The sequence below is a fragment of the Condylostylus longicornis genome, unplaced genomic scaffold, assembly GCF_029603195.1.
Source record: "Condylostylus longicornis isolate FDR11 unplaced genomic scaffold, ASM2960319v2 ptg000024l, whole genome shotgun sequence".
NCBI classification, from domain to species: domain Eukaryota; kingdom Metazoa; phylum Arthropoda; class Insecta; order Diptera; family Dolichopodidae; genus Condylostylus; species Condylostylus longicornis.
The window spans coordinates 696,923-714,297 of NW_026577993.1; the positions used below are offsets into that span (position 1 = coordinate 696,923).

Genomic DNA, 17,375 nt, shown 5'->3' on the forward strand with positions numbered 1-17,375 from the left:
TTTTTACAAGAGTTGAGGGTACTTCGCAACAAAAAGAATAAGCTGTGGCGCAAATATCTCTCCACTAAAGGCGACAGGAACTATGACAATTCCCGATTGTCGTATGATCAATTTAAATTAGCAGCAAAAGAACATTACGACTACTATATCTATAAAACTTCGGATAAATTAATACGTAATGCCAAAGTCTTTTGACATACTACCACATGAAATTATTATTTTAAAATTGAAACTCTTAGGATTCCCTGACAACTTCTTAGAATGGATAAAGTCATATCTCTTTGGCAGGACTTACAGAGTCCTCTTTCGTTCAGCAATTTGTTCGCCTCTTTCACCTAATTCTGGTGTACCCCAGGGTAGTCACTTAGGTCCGTTTCGATGCTAACGCACAGTGAGGTGTTAATATATGCTGGTGACATGAAAATTTAAAAAAAAATAAGCTCTACAAATGATGCGTTGTGTCTTCAGAATGATCTTAACCGCTTCTACGGCTGCTGCTCAAATAACAAGCTAAAAATCAATGTAAGTAAATGTGCACAAACGTGCTACTCTAGGCAAAAAGGGCCATTTTTTACAAACTATACTTTGAATGGCCAAGCTCTTAGTCAGGTTGATTCAATAATGGACCTGGGTGTTTGCCTCGATAGCAAGTTATCATTTATAAACCACTATAATCATATCATATGCAGATCAAGCTTGATGTTAGATTCATTAAACGCTGGTCAAAGGAGTTTATTGATCCTTATGTCTTAAAATCACTCTACACATGCCTGGTCCGTCCTCATCTTGAATATGCTTCACAAGTATGGTAACCCTATTGTGATATACATATTAATAGGGTTGAGTCTATTCAAGAAATTTTTTTGAGGTTCGCACTGCGCCTTCTTTCTTGGGAGGACCCCATCATTCTTCCACCTTACGAGCACAGACTCAAATTAATTGATCTACCCACACTGGGTAAAAGACGTGATGTCGCGGATTTGTTCTTCATTTTTCAGCTTATGAAATCTGACTTAATCTCCCCTGACATTTTAAATAAAATTATGTTTAATTCCAATCTTAGGTCTCGTTCCCCGGATCTTTTAATGGTTGCTTTTCATAGGACTAATGATGGGAAACATGAACCTGTCAGCAGAATGCTGCGTTTATGCAACAAACACAAACACATACTTGACTTTTCACTGAAGAAAGACACGATGAAAAAGCTTCTATTTACTTATAGTTAAGTTATAACCCTTTGCTTTATTTTAAGAAATTCTTGTTTTAGCTTTTCATTGTCTTTGTATTTTCATTTCATTGTTTCATTGTCTCATTCATTATAAGAGGAATGAGGATGATGAGAAAAGAAATCATTATAAGAGGATTCGTCTGAATTGGGGGGAAAGTAAGCCACTCCTGCATAAGTATAGATTTTACCTGAGTATATTCTAATAAATTGATGGTCGAAATTAGTAAAAACTGAAAAGGATACCAACTGGTTTGGTAAATGATTATTGACGGCGATTAAAACGCCTCTACTTCTAGATTGACCAGTAGTGGTATAATAACGGTGTTTTCTGTAGACCGACCAATTATTGTCAAGTATTTCCTCATTTTTAAAAGAATCGTTCAGCCAAGTCTCCGTAAGAGCTGAAATATTGAAATTGCAGGATTTACCGTCAATAAAAATATTTTTAAGCTTTCCTCTTATTCCGCAGCAATTATGATAAAATAATATGCTAGGTATAACAAATGACTTTTTTCGATTTTGCGCACGTATAGTCACTAAATTATTATGGAAAGGCCTAGGAACGGTATTTAAACCATTTTGGTGGCGATTTCGAGAATCCTGACGGAAGAAAAAACCTATCATTTGATTCCCTCATTCTACCTATTTACTCTTCATGTGACTCTGATAAGTCGGTAGGTCTTTATCGACACTTGCAGGTGGCATATTTAGTGTCTCACGAAATTTTTTTGAAATGGAGACCCTCACTTTCTATGAAAACTTTTGCTCTGAACTGAGTTTTGCCTTCATGACGAACTGTATTCTCCGCGTCATAGGCATTTTCATAGACAACCCGGTTTCTGAAGCGAGACAAGATGTACGGGCTGTCACCAACCTCAACTGCCTTTTTTGCCATACGAACAACTGGTGGGAATAGTCTTCTTTAATTTCCATGACTTTGAAACAATAAAACAAATATTTCCAAATATTCTATTTACTTCGTTATGAAAATGGAATCTTTATGAACTGCACAGAGAGTTCCATTTTAGTTTGAAGTTCTGCAAAAGTCATATATGGCGTAAAATATTTTTACTTTGCATTAAATAATGATGGTGATAATAAAGTTATTGTAATAAAAAAAATGAATAATAATGATATACTCGTATGTATGTATGTATTTAGATTTTAAAAAAACTGTTGAAAACAAATGGAGTACCGCGCACACAAATTTATTAGTGAAAGAGCAACTAAAATTAGGAAACCAATAATTTGTTTAAAAAATTTTTTAAAATTTACCAAAAGGAAAAAAGTGAAAAATCTCGAAAGACACTGCCAGACGAAAAACAGTAGTGTGGAACTTTAATCCACTAAAAATCACCCTCCTCAAATAAATTATAAAACCAGTCGGAAGCGACTAACCATTAATTTTGCTCTAAACTTTTTGATTATTCACAAGCTTTTGATCTGGCACAATTGCGTACTAAGTGCTCATTCTTCCAGATAAAAAAACATTAAACTAACTCGAGAATCTGTTATGATTGGCTGCTTGCTTTTTAAGTTCGTCTGTGGCACTTAGGGTCGTGAGATTCCTTTGTATATTGGCATTGCGGACATACCTTTTTGAAATCTTTGAATAAATGGGATATGAGTCTGCGCAGCGCAGCCCTATAACTGAATACCCTAAGCCCAGACAAGCTTAAATATTTGATTATATATCAAAACTTTGTTGTATATTGTCAACTTAGAACGCCTCCCCAAAAGCCATTCAAACTTTCTGTATTTCTCCTCGAGTTGAGATCTCTTGTTCTTTATGTGCTTCCAACGTCATTCCCAAATAGTTCGCCATGTTTGCGGACGGAATCAAGACGCCATTTGTGCGAAACGAAAATGAGTTGTCAATTTTCCTATTAGTGAAATTTACGTGTACTGATTTCACCTCGTTAAGTTTTATATTCCACTTTCTAGTCCATTTTGAGATCTCATCACTGGCCCTTTGCAATTTTTGTGTAGATTCATTTTCATTTCGTCCTATTGCGATAACTGCTGTATCGTCAGCAAATGTAGCTGTTGTCACTCCTTCCGATTCAGGAATATCACACGTGTATAGCAAGTATAGTATCGGGCTCAATATACTCCCCTGTGGTACCCCCGACCTAATATCCCTAAGCGAAGAGTGCTCCTCTTCCTGTTTAACTCGAAATACCCTATTAGTCAGGTAAGATTTGAGCAGATTAACATACTGCCTTGGTACTAATTGCCTAAGTTTTTTTATTAATCCACAATGTTAAACCTTATCGAAGGCCTGGGCTACTTCCGAAAATATGATAGAACATACTGTTTTCTTCCAGTGAATTTTCTATTAGGTCAGTTATTCTATGAATCTGATCTATAATTGAGTGGTTCCGGCGAAAACCAATTACAATTAAAGGCTGAAGTCTCCTCACTAAAAGTTTCTCTAGCAGTTTTGAAATCATCGGCAACAATGAGATTGGTCTGTAAGAAGTCGCCCTGTGTATAGGTTTGCCAGGTGTCCAAATGTCAGGCACGTAATTTAAACTTATACCTTTTAAGGTTTAAGGGTCTTGATTTCCTCTATAACATCCCTTTCCTTGACAATTGGAATAGTCACGCTATCCTCAACAAAAGCAGATTCCTCATTTTTATACACTCCATGCGGATAGAATATATCGGATAAATGATCCGCAAACGCATTTGACTTGTCCTTGTCAGTTTCAAAAAATAAAAAAAAACGAATTTTAATGAATAATTTTATATGATATAGTTCAGGACCTTATTGCGCCAGACACTTTTTAGGTTTATTTTCTACCTTTTAAAAAGTGGTTTATTTAGTTGTAGACATTATTAGTTGTTTTATAATTGGCTCAACAAAAATTTTGCAAAATTTTTTAATTGCTTGATTGAATAATAAAGTTGGGTCAAACCAATGGTTTGTATTGTAGCACTTTTCTTTTCAAAAAGTCAAAATACCTACACTATTAAAATTATTTTCATTCAAACACGAAACTTTTTCAAGGATTGAATATATTTAGGTAGAACTATTTATGTAGTGCTTGAAATGAAGCAAAAATATATTTAAGGAGGCGTTACCATACTCGACTTTAAGGGTTAATTGCGTGAATTAAGAAAAATAATTACATTTTTTAATGGTATGGAATTTACCGTTAGTTTCTGCGTTTATAGAAATTTAGAAAAGCTTGCGGTTTCTCAAATGTAAGGTACCAAAAATTCAAATTTTACAAATTTCGGGAGCTGATATTTTGAGAGGGGTGGAGGTAGGAAAAAGTTTCTTCTAATGAAATTACTTCTTTTATAAGAAGAAATATAATATAAAATCGATTAAGTCGAAAAAATTGAAAAACGAGAATGAGCATAACTGGCAGAAATAGGAAGCCAAACTAAAAAATCTGAGACTTTAATTGAATGAAAAGATATCTTGAGAAATCCATCACAAATTTTGAAGAAAAATAACAAGATTTTACTTGTAAGTTAATAATACAGTTAATAATACAGAATAATTTTAAGAATCAACAATAATAGACAATTATTTTATTAAACTACATTATCTTAAATCAAGATATATAGAAAAAAATGTCAGCTTAAATTACATAATGTCTTATGATAAATAAACTTAATTTGCTACACTCAATAAATTGCATATTTAATACCGAATTCATACTACATAATATAATCATAACCTCATATAAATTTAATAAAAACTTAATAGCAAAATTTTCGTTAAGCAAGTTATTAATAAAGTAGGGTCAAACCAATGGTTTGTATTGTAGCACTTTCCCCTTCAGCATGTGAAAATACTGCTTTTAAAAACAATGCTTGTTATAAAACATATATCTACTGCACAATTAATATTATTTTCATTCATATATGAAACTAGTTCTAGGATTGCATATATTTATGATGAACGATTTATGCAGTTTTTGAAATAAAGCAAAAAAAATTTTAAAGAGGGTTTAACATAAAACTCAATTTTAAGGGTTAATTGTGTGAGTTAAGAAAAATAATTATATTTTTTAATTGCATGGAATTTTCCGTTAGCTTTCTCAGTTTAAAGAAATTTGAAGAAACTTGTGATTTCGGATATATAAGCTGCCAAAAATTCAAATTTTACAAATTTCGTGACGTTATAACTTGAGAGGGGGTGGCGATAGAAAAAAATGTTTTTCTAACGCAATGAACTTTAATTTATTAGTATCTAAAAGCTGTTTAAATTTCAGACTTTTACAATCTAGAGTCTAGAAGAAAACGGCATCAAAAACGGAAAAACGGGTTTTAGATGACGGTAAATTTTAACGACCATTTTGTTTTTTTAAGTTTAATTATAGTATTCAGCTATAGAAGAAGCCCTCCACCATATTTCTGCGTTTGCCAAATTTGAAAAATGATTATGGTTTCTTTGCAATAAATAGGTAAAAAATGGCATTTTTAGGGTTTTAGGGAGGCGTAACTTTTAAGGGAGGGGCGGGGGAGATAGGAAACTTTTCTTATACAGAAATAAGTTTCTAATAAAGATCTATGTACATATAAAATTTAAGCTTTTTATCTTCAAGAGTATAGAAGTTTTGTAAACATATCCACGGACAGACATACGGAAGGATGAACGGACAGAGTGAAACTAATCAGCACTTTTTTTCAAAATTTTTTTGAAAAAGTGCTAATAAAAAAATTAAACTGTACATTATGAAATTTACATAATCAAGCAATGCCATATATGTATTTCTATAAAAATAAATTCCAAATTTACATGAAGTTTAAACGGAAGGGCTGTCGGAAATTATTTGTGCGAAGGAATTTGATCAATATTAAATTGATAAGCTTACTGATTGTACATATTTTTTTAAATTTTAAATTTTAAATTTCGAAAAAATCGAATGGAAAATTTCATCTGAAAAATGCAATTTTTAGCGTGAATTCCTCCAAATGGAAGGGTACTGAATTAAAAAGTAAAGTTTTTGAATAAGAAATTAAATTTAAAAATAAACTATCATAATTTGGAATCTAAATCACTTTTGAAACCATACTAAATGAAATGAGGGTCACAAAGAATACTCAAAACTTTTAAAAAATAAAAATAAAAAAATATTCCAATACTAAATATTGAAAAAATATTCGAAAACAGAAAACATTAAGAATTGCTTTTGTAATATTTTCCGATTCGAATATTTTAAAAAATAGCATAAGCTTAGTGATCTAATAGATATGCATACATATATGGCATTACTCGTATATGTCCATATATACATAGTTGTTTTTGTACTTTTCGTTTCATTTATTGTTGGTGTTATGAAATAACTATTGTTTACTAAACATTTTAATTTTAAGTTTTTTCATTATTTTTCTGTATTACTTAATTAAAAAATACTTTTTTAAGGATAATATAAAAAAACAAAAATATAGAACGTTTCAGTTTCATCACGCTCCTGGATACATCACTTACCTGCTTATTCGAGCATTTTCTATTGGATGACGAATTTAACAAATGTTTTTTACTTCTAATACTCTAAATATTTGCTGTACTACTTTTCGGATCATGGTACTTGATTTTTAATAAACATTTAGAAATCCAAAAATGCTTGATTATTAAAAAATCACCGCTTGCCGTGTTTTACATTGGAATTAAAGGAAACCGTAAACGAATTTACTGACCGTAAATTGCTCTATTTTACTTTAATATTTTGCTTAAAAAAGTATAAAACATGAATGTTCATGAAAATATGTAATTAAAATTAACTCTTGATTCTAAAAATTTAAGAAGTTCGTTAAAAAACTTTTTATTGAAAGCTTACATAAATACTATATGAAATAAAAAAAACAGCTCCCTGCCACGTTGATTCACAACAAAAGTTTTTTCTAAGCTATCATCACTTTATAATACTCGTATGTTTCATTTTCACCATTTTATTTTTGAATACTGCTTTATTACCACAAATGTATTAAAATACTAGATCGTATTTTATGTGTTTGAATTTAAAATTAGGTTTTAGCCAAAGTAAGATCTCCAACGCTTGTAGAAGAAATAACATACAAAAAAAAAGCGAGGAAAAAATAGCATGCAGAACAAGGAAAAAAAAGAAAAAAATTTTTGTACTCAATTCTGCACATATTGTATTGTATTTGTGTAGTGTAAAGACAATGCAATGTCTTTTGTGTAAATACCAAGATGGGAAAATTTTTGTCTGCTTTGTATTAATGCTGTCGTATATGAAGTAAACAACTTAAATTTGAAGAACTATCTGATATGACCAGCACATGACCGACCGCAAAGTGTATTGTGTCAAAGACAAGTAATAGCAAATTGTATGACATTGCCGTTTAAATATTTGCTCCAAATTTTAAGACTCTTGTAATATCTTAGTTGACATACCTAGCAAAATGTAAATTTGGCCTTAGAAGAGTTTCACTTTATGCCATTCTAATTCCCTGAAAGCTCGTCAGTTTTTGATATTCGATTTCATTAAAAAGTTTGGTGACTTGTCGTACTGTCAAATGAAGCTTACACATACATAAAATTTCAAGTGAATCTGTTGAATATTTTCTTGAAGGTTATCCAAAATGCAAAGTCGGTTGTAGTCCCGGGATCTGTCCTCCCCAAATATTGACTAATCCATAACATAGCCAAAGAAAACTTAGATATAAGTTTTTCGCTTCTACCAAATTGTGGTTTAAAAAATTTAACAGATATTTCAGATAAGATAAGCTGCGAATTTTTTATGTGGAAAACGTAGTGAAGAAGCTAAAAAGAAGAAAGAAGAACACAACTGCAATGGAAACATGGATATACACATACAAGCGTACAAGAATATACAAGTACATCCTTAAAAAAAATAAAAAATGTATATTTTGAAAAAAAACAGTACATATTTATATAATTGAAAATTAAGTACTTATATTATTATTGTTTTCTTCTATACATATTTTATATACATTATAATAAAATGTTACAGATTAATACATGGTTATGTAAGTCTGATCACACGTGTCCATATGGTCTTATGTAAATGAAATTTTTTTTAATGTCCGTGCGTTAGCAATTATCTACAACACTTAGCTCTTAATCCAAATAATCTAATTTTACTAGCTGTTCCTAAATCTTCAATCGTTTCAGATTCTCCTATTGTTTTATCTTCCGTTAAACTAGTCGGGGAACTGAAAATAAAGAGGTAAACTTTAAATTGCTTTTTATCATTTACATGTGTATACGTATTTTAAATAACCTACTTTTAAAAAAGTTTTGAATATTTTTCATATATGTATGTATTTGCTAAAAAATGTAGTGTACTCTTGGGCAATGTGATTAATTTAGTATTGTCTGTAGACCTGGACATTTATAATTAGGTTATCCTTGAGAAATAATTATGATGAATTTCAATTTAAACATTATAATAGTAAAATATCGCACTCGTAGTAAAAACAATAATTTATGGTACAATTTTAAAAGGAGTTTTGCTTATAATGTTTTTCCAATAAATTTACGAAATGAAAAAATATTTTGATCTGGTCTGTAGGTTTCTGGCCGGGTATTGTCCGCTTAGTAGTATCTGAGAAAATAAATGTCTGAAGGGCAACACCAACTGTAGAATCTGTGAGGAAGAATAGGGGACTTGGATGCAGTATCTGCTGAAATCGTGAACTTTAAAATACAGGAGAATTGTATACCTTCATCTTAGCGCTATAGGAGTTCACATATTTGGCCCACTTTTACCTCGAGTTTGTTGATAACAAAAGTCTAGGGTGAGTCCTGTGGATCATATCTAATACTTAGTCTGGAAGGACAATAGATCCTATCGTAGAGGGTCTACAATCTATTACTCGAAAGGGGAAAAAAATTTGTTGAAATACGAAAAAAACTATTAAACCAAAATTTGTCTACAAACTTTCTATTTACAATATTGTAATAAAAATTATATATTTGTAATATCATTCATATTCTAATAGTAAAATTAATGACATTCCGAACGACAACAGGAATTTTACAAAATCGATTTTAGCAATATAAAATATAATTGGTATATTTATATACAGGATGAACCTATAACGTGATATAATCTATCGGGGACAGAAAAGTAAGGCAATTTTATGAAAAAAATTGTTCCTGGAAGGGCCGCAAATCAATATTTAACCCCTAAAATCCTAGTTGATAATTTTTAATTTCGACAAAAAGCTGTATCGACTTAAATGGCTATAACTTCCATAATTATTAACGAATTTAAAAAATTAATTTCGAATAGAAAACTGAAAAGTTAATCTTAATAGTAAAAAAGCAGTATGCCATTTTCGGCATTACAAAAAAACCAGAAAAATCGTTGTTTTAATTTAGGTAAAAATTACGTAAAGTAAATAATCTAAACCAAAGATAAAATGTAATAATAACAATTTCTAAGTTTTTAAAAAATTAAGACAATCGGAATTAGAATAACACTGGGGGTTTTTGTTTATTCAGTTCTAGAATAGTTCCAGTTTGTAGTACGTTCGAAAATTCAGGCTACAAACACTGAAAATATAAATCGTTCGAAAATTACTGGCTACAGCTGTGTTTGGAAATTTACGCTGCGCTGAAAGTTCTACATTAGAACTAAAATTTCTAAGTTGTAATTTTAAACAGTATGCAAAAACTTTAGCCAAACTTTTTTTGTTTATGCAGTCTACAAATTCTGGAACATCTAAATAATTTATCGTTCGAACATAACATAAATAACATTGTTTATGAAATTATATTCCTTACTACTTTTCGCCTTGCAATTCACTGAAAAATAGGAAATTTTAACAAGATTTGAAGAATTAAAAAAAACTTACTTTAACGCTCTTCAATATCTGCCATTTTAAAATTTAAATTTTTTTTTTATTTTAAATTAAAAAAGAAAAAAAAATTTCATGAAGCAGCGACATTTTCCTCAAAATTCTCAATGTGTGTGATGCCATTTGGTCTCAATTTTTCTCTTGAAAATTTTTGAAATACATTTTTTTTTGTCCTTATTCACTCCTAGAAGGAGCATAGGGCTAGTCCATGATTTCTCATGCACTTGTTTCATAGCGTCATAGAGTTTAACTAGGTAGGTGACTAGCCTGCCGTAGTTTTGCGTAGATTAATTATTTGAAGTTATTAATATTTACTGTTTATTTTTCTTAGTTTTTTAATATCGAATATTACGAATATTTGAAAATTACTTGTATATTTAATATTTATTAGTACTCGTATTGTATATTAAGTTATAATAATATTGAATATAATTTTTATAGTGACCTGACCGGGGTTTGAACCCGAGACCCTTCGGTTAAAGGACCGGTGCCATAACCACTGCACCAATAATCAGATAACATTAATGGCATTCAAAGCTACTTTGATAGTTGTAGGTTTATATTCATAGTCATCATTATTCAAATCGACACTGATTATATTTTCGGTTTCTTCTTGGTGAACTTGGTGAACTATATCTTCATTACTCGAGTTACCTTAACATTGCACATCATTGTCACAGCTTTTCAAAATTTTCTTTGGTTACATTTAAAATTTTTTAAAGTTTGCTTCACCATTTACTTATATTTCGTCCTTATATCTTCGTAAAAATGTATATATAATTTTTTATATACATGTACATAGAACATATTTCCGAAAGAAAATATTACCTTTCTAAAATAGTTTTCAATAGCAGTTTTTTTAACAAACCACCAAGCTCGCTTAATGTACTAAAATCCATCTAATATATTAGTAGATTTTTCAAACTTGCCTTGAGTCAATTCTTTTTCGATAGCCGTCAATATTGTTTTCTTATTATTTTTTGGCGATAATGAGATTTAAAAGATCTTATTTTAATTTAATTTATTTATAAGTCTAATTTAATTATAAGTACTGGGGTAAACAATGAGGTAACATTTGCAAGTAAAAATTGCAAGTCTATATTTGTAAAGCAAATAATACTTTATGACTAATAGCATTATCTGCAAATAAAATAATTTTACGACTTCATTTGAATATTTGATCTTTTAAAACCTTTTCCATATTACAGAATTCATCCGTGCATTTGCATTGTTGTAATAAGGTAATAAGGTTTGTTTTCAAAACATCTTGGGTTTCTTTGTGGTCCAATGACGATCGCTTTTTTAAAATTTCCGCTGGCATTACAAATAAGCAACAATGTAATACGGTGTTCTTGAATTCTAAAAACTTTTGATAAATCATTCTTACGTGTTAATCATCATATATAATAAATAAATCATTCTTACGTCCCATCTGGAAAGGATTTATAAAATAAAGCGGTTTCATCCAGGTTAAAAATATCTTCACAATATTGCTCAAGTAATGTTATGTTTAGCTACTTCATGAATTTTTTTATCATTTTTTTTAAAATTTATACTTTTTGATTAGTTCACGCTTACTTGTTTTTGTTGTTTAAAATTTCAATTTTTTTCCTAATTGTTAGGCCTCTTACAATTTTTCCCATTTTTCACATTTTAATATGCTAAAATTTTAAGCGTAAATACTTACTTATACATACATATGTAATTACTAATTTGGTAATAAATTAAACAAACCCATCACTTACTTTGACGCTTTATTAATTTATTTTTAATTTCAATTTTCAGTTCAAATTTCGCGCTGATATATATGTGACAGAAAATATTTTGTTTGAAATATTTGTAAATCTATCTATGCATTCTATGTAGACATACTCTAGCAACATAGAATTCATTAATAAAAATTTTTGTTTGTAACTATGCTATAAAAAGAATTTTTTTCATATGAAAACGAAAAAAGCATTCAGAATTTGATGCACTAAGGTAACATTATGGTATTAAAAAAATGGCACAAGTAAATGGGGAATAAAATGAGACCATGAAACTTTGTGATGCTATGCCAAAAACGCTGTTAAAAGGGGAACATACTCGTACTTGTTTGTGTGATCACAGTTTTCATAGTTTTTGAATCATAGCCAAATAACTTGTGAAGTTGTATGGCGGCTACCAGAAGGAACTAAGCAATTTCAACGACTTTTATCAAACACATTAGACCTAATAATATATTTGCTTGTGTGAAATTTCAATGTTACAGCTTTTATAGTTTTTGAGATATAGCCAAATAACTTTTGAAGTTGTATGGCATCTACCAGAAAGAGCCAAGCAATCTCAACGACTTTTATCACACTCATTGGCCTATTAATATATTTCCTTGTTTGAAATTTCAATATTGCATCTTTTATATTTTCTGAGATATAGCCAAATAAACTTTGGAGTTGTGTTGCATCTACCCGAACCAGTACCTCGATCATACCCAATTTAAATTTGGAGTCTGGCATTTACTATAATCAATCATTTGTGAAAATTTGGTGAATTTAGCGCGATTAGTTTTTGAGTTATCGTTGGGACAGACGGACAAAGCCAAATCGACTCAGAGTTCGACGCTGATCAAAAACATACACTTGGGTCTATATGTAAGACTATTATTTCTTAGCGTTACAAACGGTAAGGCAAATTTAGTATACCCTTCGAACATATGTTCCTACGGGTATCATAAACTAGTTCGCATATGTAATGTTTACCTAGAATAAAAAGCGATTTTTAATGGAAACCGTCTAGTTTACAGCCAGATTATCTCAGGAAGACACAAAATCGAACAATAGAATCGCACAAAAAATATTAAGAGGTAATTTGAAAACTAATTTAAAATCTTTCAATGATAAAAAAAGCACTATATTGCATAGAAATCTTTCAAACGGTTAGATTAGATTGTAGATTGGCAGAGGTCAACCTCAGACCAGGTCACTGCAGCCTCAAAGACTTACTGTAACATCCCGCCACCTATAAAGCACCAGTTAGTCCTGTAACTCCCACAAAATTACAGATTCGCCCAAGCACCACCTTCCATAAATCCGAGGGTGCCGCCACATATCCACCCAAGTGAACCAATCGCCTCCTGGCAAGTGATTCACAAAAGCAGACAATGTGCTCTGATTATGCCATCATCTTCATCATGGCGAAATCTGCACAAACGGTCCACAAGTTGTCCCAGCTTGTGGAAATGATAGCCAAGCCTGCAGTGCCACGAGAAAGAAGCCCACCTCCAACCTGGCCTCCCCCTCCTAGATTCCAACCGCTCATTGGCCCTTCCGGGAGACGGACCAAGAATAAAGAGCCTCGACTGCTTCATTCCCGACGCCCGATCCCAGCCCTCCTGTTGGAGGCGGCCCATTCGTTTCACCCCAAGCCCCTTCATATGACAATAAGATAGCCCACAGAAAAGCTTAGGTCCGACAAAGTCCATCATCGCTCCCAACTTCAGAAGAGCGTCCGCCTCCTTATTGCCATAAATGTCCACATTCACCAAGACCCACGGTAGAGTAACGTTGTTCCTTCTACCAAGTTCCACTAGCGCCTGCAGACACTCTCATACCAAACTCGACTTGTAAGAGTCAAGCGCCCGGAACGCCGCATGATTATCTAAGAATATGTTTATGGTGTTGATCTCCCCTGCGAATGTTTTCACGTATACAAAGGTTCAACGCAAAGACCTCCGTCTGGAAAACCGTTGGAGACAACCATAAGATTCTGCGTAACTTAAAGCTCGGTCTCAACCCAAAGACCCCTGATTCAACCAGCCTTCCCTACTAGGAAGCACAGCCCTGAAGGGCCTGTCGAAATTGATTCTTAATTCGCACTCGTCCAAGGGCAAACCGGGGTAGCCAAAGTCTACCAAGGCCCCCCTTACGGTTGTCACATCTCTGAGTATCAAGACTAGCGATCCTCTGTGCTGCCATACTAGTCCGTGCTCCCACCACAAGATGCAATAGAAGCAAGAACAAAACCTTCATTGCAGCCGTCGCTGCCATTGCACCAGTGATACCCAGACATGCAGTCCTCTGTAAATTTGAAGATAAGCGGCGAAAGGACCCCTCTGAGCACAACCCCTGGAGGTACCAGCTACAATTCGCATGTCTCCGAGAGACACCTGCACAGCTCTGCTCTCAAGAATGTGCAAGATCTATTTACACACCAGTTCTTCAACATCCCTCCGTCTCAGGGCGACCATAGTTGATCCATATGAGGTATTGTTGAAAGCTCCCTCAATGTCCATAAAAGCGATCAGGGCAATATCCTTTTGCTCCATGGACTTCTCGATCTTAGAGGTCAGGTTCAGCAGAGCCACTACAGTGGACCTTATCAGTAGCCTGATAGGCGTACTGATGTATAAAAAGAGGGTCCACAATTAGAGACATCGCCACAATTTTTTCCAACGCTTTAATGACAAATGATGACAGAGTGATCGGCCTCTTTGATTTTTGATGACTGGTCATCCCGCTACCGGCCTTGAGAACAAAAGTAACCAGCAAGACTGACCTTAGTCCCTGCCTTGCTACAGCAAGGCAGGAAAGATCCCGCCCCGCCAGGCTAAGGTTTGAGCGAACATACGGCCCACCTAACTCTCTCGTAGCTGACAATTTTATTGATTAGCGCCCAGTCCTGTTTCACTGGTCTCCTGTGGCCATGTGTAGCCAATTGGACCCCAAAGCAGCCCCCACCAGGAAAGGAAGTGTACCTCCGAGCCGAGGAAGTGTACCTCAAACAAGAGCAGAAGCATTTCCTCCCTGATCTCAGTGTACACCCCCATCTGGCTTCATAAAAGCCCCACGATACTGCTAGATTCTTTAGAAATAATCCGATGAATTCTTGCAGCCGTAGGCAACTCTTCAATGCCCATACAGAAGGACTTGCAGGAAGCCCTCTTGGAGCGCCTTATCTCTCAATTATATCTCTCATTTTTGTCCTATTAAATAGTAGTCTGAACCTCTTCCTTAGGTCAGACAGACGATCATTCCATCATGGAACTTTCCTGTTGCTGAACCTTGTCCATAGAGGACAACTGCACTCAAAGGAGCCTATCACCGCCCCACACAACTGCTGTGCAACGAGTTCCAGATCACCAACAGTCCTGACCTCCGCCACCATCGAGCCCCGACGTTTTTTTGGGTCCCCTCTATAAGCAGTCCAGTCCGTACTTTTCTTGACTCGATAGCTGGCCGGCAGCTGATCGCCAGCGGGTTTCTGGAATTCAATGTGCTGTGATCCAATAAGAATGGCTTAATAGGAACACGCCAGTCTACTATCTTATCACCCAGAAAGGGCGAGACCAATGTAAGGTTCAATACTTCTTCCCTAATCCTTTTACAAATATAGGCCTTTTATCTACGTTTGCCACACCAAGATTACTACTAATAAGGAAAACAAGTAAAGACTCGCCTGTAGTATTTGTATCCGTGCTCACCCAGACAGTATGATGCGCATTACCATCACAACTAATCCACACCTGCTTTTCATCCCGCCCAGCAGATTCCCCCAACCGTTCTAGACATACAGGAAGACAATCCACATTCCCCTCAAAATACCTTCATTGGTTTGAGCGTCTCACGTCCTTCCTTCGTCTCCTAGAAGAAAGTTCCTACCTTCCTTCTAGCCGTATCCTAATAATCTCTCTCCTATCGTCATTTCCGCCACGAGAAAAAACTGTTGAGGAGGTAATAGGACGCCTTTTTCGTCGTTTTTCCCTCCATTCTCGGCAGCTCGGCTCATTTCTATCTCTGAGTCCATCCGCTCAAGAACTCCAGCCGAAACTTCATCTACGGCCACCGTCAAGAATTTACTTCTTGACCCCACCTTTTCGCCAAGTACACGCCAGTTCTGGGTCAGCAGCCTGTTGTTTTGCTTCCTCAGCCTGCACATAATGCTGCCTTCGCTCAACTTATCCTCATCTGAAAAGAGCTCTCCTTTTAAATTATTTCCAGCTTTCTATAACTTAAGAGTTATTCTTTATCCTTGGAAAAGGAAGCGTTACTTAAAAAAAAAAAATGTCAAAAATAGAAAAGTAAGCGGCGAAAATTAATTAAAAATGCTTAGATACAGCGTAAGATTTAATAGTTTCTATTCTTGAAAATGATGAAAATGATCACCATTTATTATATTTGTGCTTAATTTTTGTATGTATGTATATTTAGTAATTAATATAATACTTATATTTAGAAAAAATGTTATTCGCGTAGCACAATATGTATATGTAAATTTTTCGAAAGTTATTTTAACACTTTATATTGTTGTTTAAAGTATTGCTATTCACTTTGTAAAGAAACTCTTTCATTAATCATTTTACATTTTTAATACATCCATACATACGAGTAACATAAATATAATAATCTAAACTTGGCTTTTATTTTTTTTTAACAATTTTACAGTTATGCAGAGCGATTGTTCAGTTTTAACGAAGACGCGTTTGGATTCAGGTATGTTATTTGTTTTCGATTTTTGTATGTACATGTTTTCAATTCTAATTTTATATATGTGAATATGTACGTATGCATATTTTTAAAAAAAAGCATAAACAGAATAGGTTTGTCTGGTACATGTATGAAAATTTTTAAAAATTTATAAAACTTGAAAAAACTTTATAAAGTTTTTGTTTGCAAAGCGCCTGGGTATAATACTTTTTGAGAAAAAATAAGAGAAAATCATGACATTTTAATTTTCTCAATATTTGAAGTTTTTCAAGTTTTGTAAAGTAAAATTTAGTGTTTTAAAAACTTTTAAAATCCTAAAGCTCTCAAAACATACATACTTTTCTTGGTTATGTCAGGACATTTTTTTTTTTCAAAAACATTTTTTTCATTAACAATAAATTTTTTTTCAATTATTGTTTTTATACTTTTTCTCTTAATTTTTTTCAATTATTATTTTTCAATATTTTTAATTAAAAATAGAATAAAATAAGCAAAATGAGTCCACAAATGGTTTTTTCTAAGTTTCATTCTCTTATAATTCATTTCGATTTTTTGTAACGTACAACCAAAAAATCTTTACTTACATGTTATATGCAGTATAGGTTTTATAAATATTTTGAAATTGGACGTTTATTATCTACATATTTATAAAGTTTTAAGAGTTTTTTCAATTTTTTCGTCTGGTTTATTTTTTCTTTTTGCGAGAAATTACGTCATTCTTTTTTATTTTTAAAGATTTTATACTAGATAGACCTAATGTTATACTATTTTGACAAAATTTTTATTATTTTATACATACATAAATATCTATGTACATATGTTGTATATTTTGGAGAAATAATTAAACATGTGCATTCTGATCTCTGAATAAAATT

General features: G+C 32.8%; 1 protein-coding gene across 5 annotated transcripts in view; it reads left to right on the forward strand.

Annotated features, from left to right (window-relative positions):
• LOC129607005 (eye-specific diacylglycerol kinase) overlaps positions 1-17,375 on the forward strand; it is a 198,621-nt gene that overhangs the window by 142,406 nt on the left and 38,840 nt on the right. For 3 of the 5 annotated variants that reach the window (XM_055517689.1, XM_055517687.1, XM_055517688.1), the window contains exons 13-14: positions 8,349-8,403; positions 16,459-16,506. In XM_055517689.1, coding sequence (XP_055373664.1) covers positions 8,349-8,403; positions 16,459-16,506 — 103 coding nt within the window. The remainder of the gene's footprint in view (positions 1-8,348; positions 8,404-16,458; positions 16,507-17,375) is intronic. The other 2 variants (XM_055517692.1, XM_055517691.1) reach the window with 1 other exon arrangement.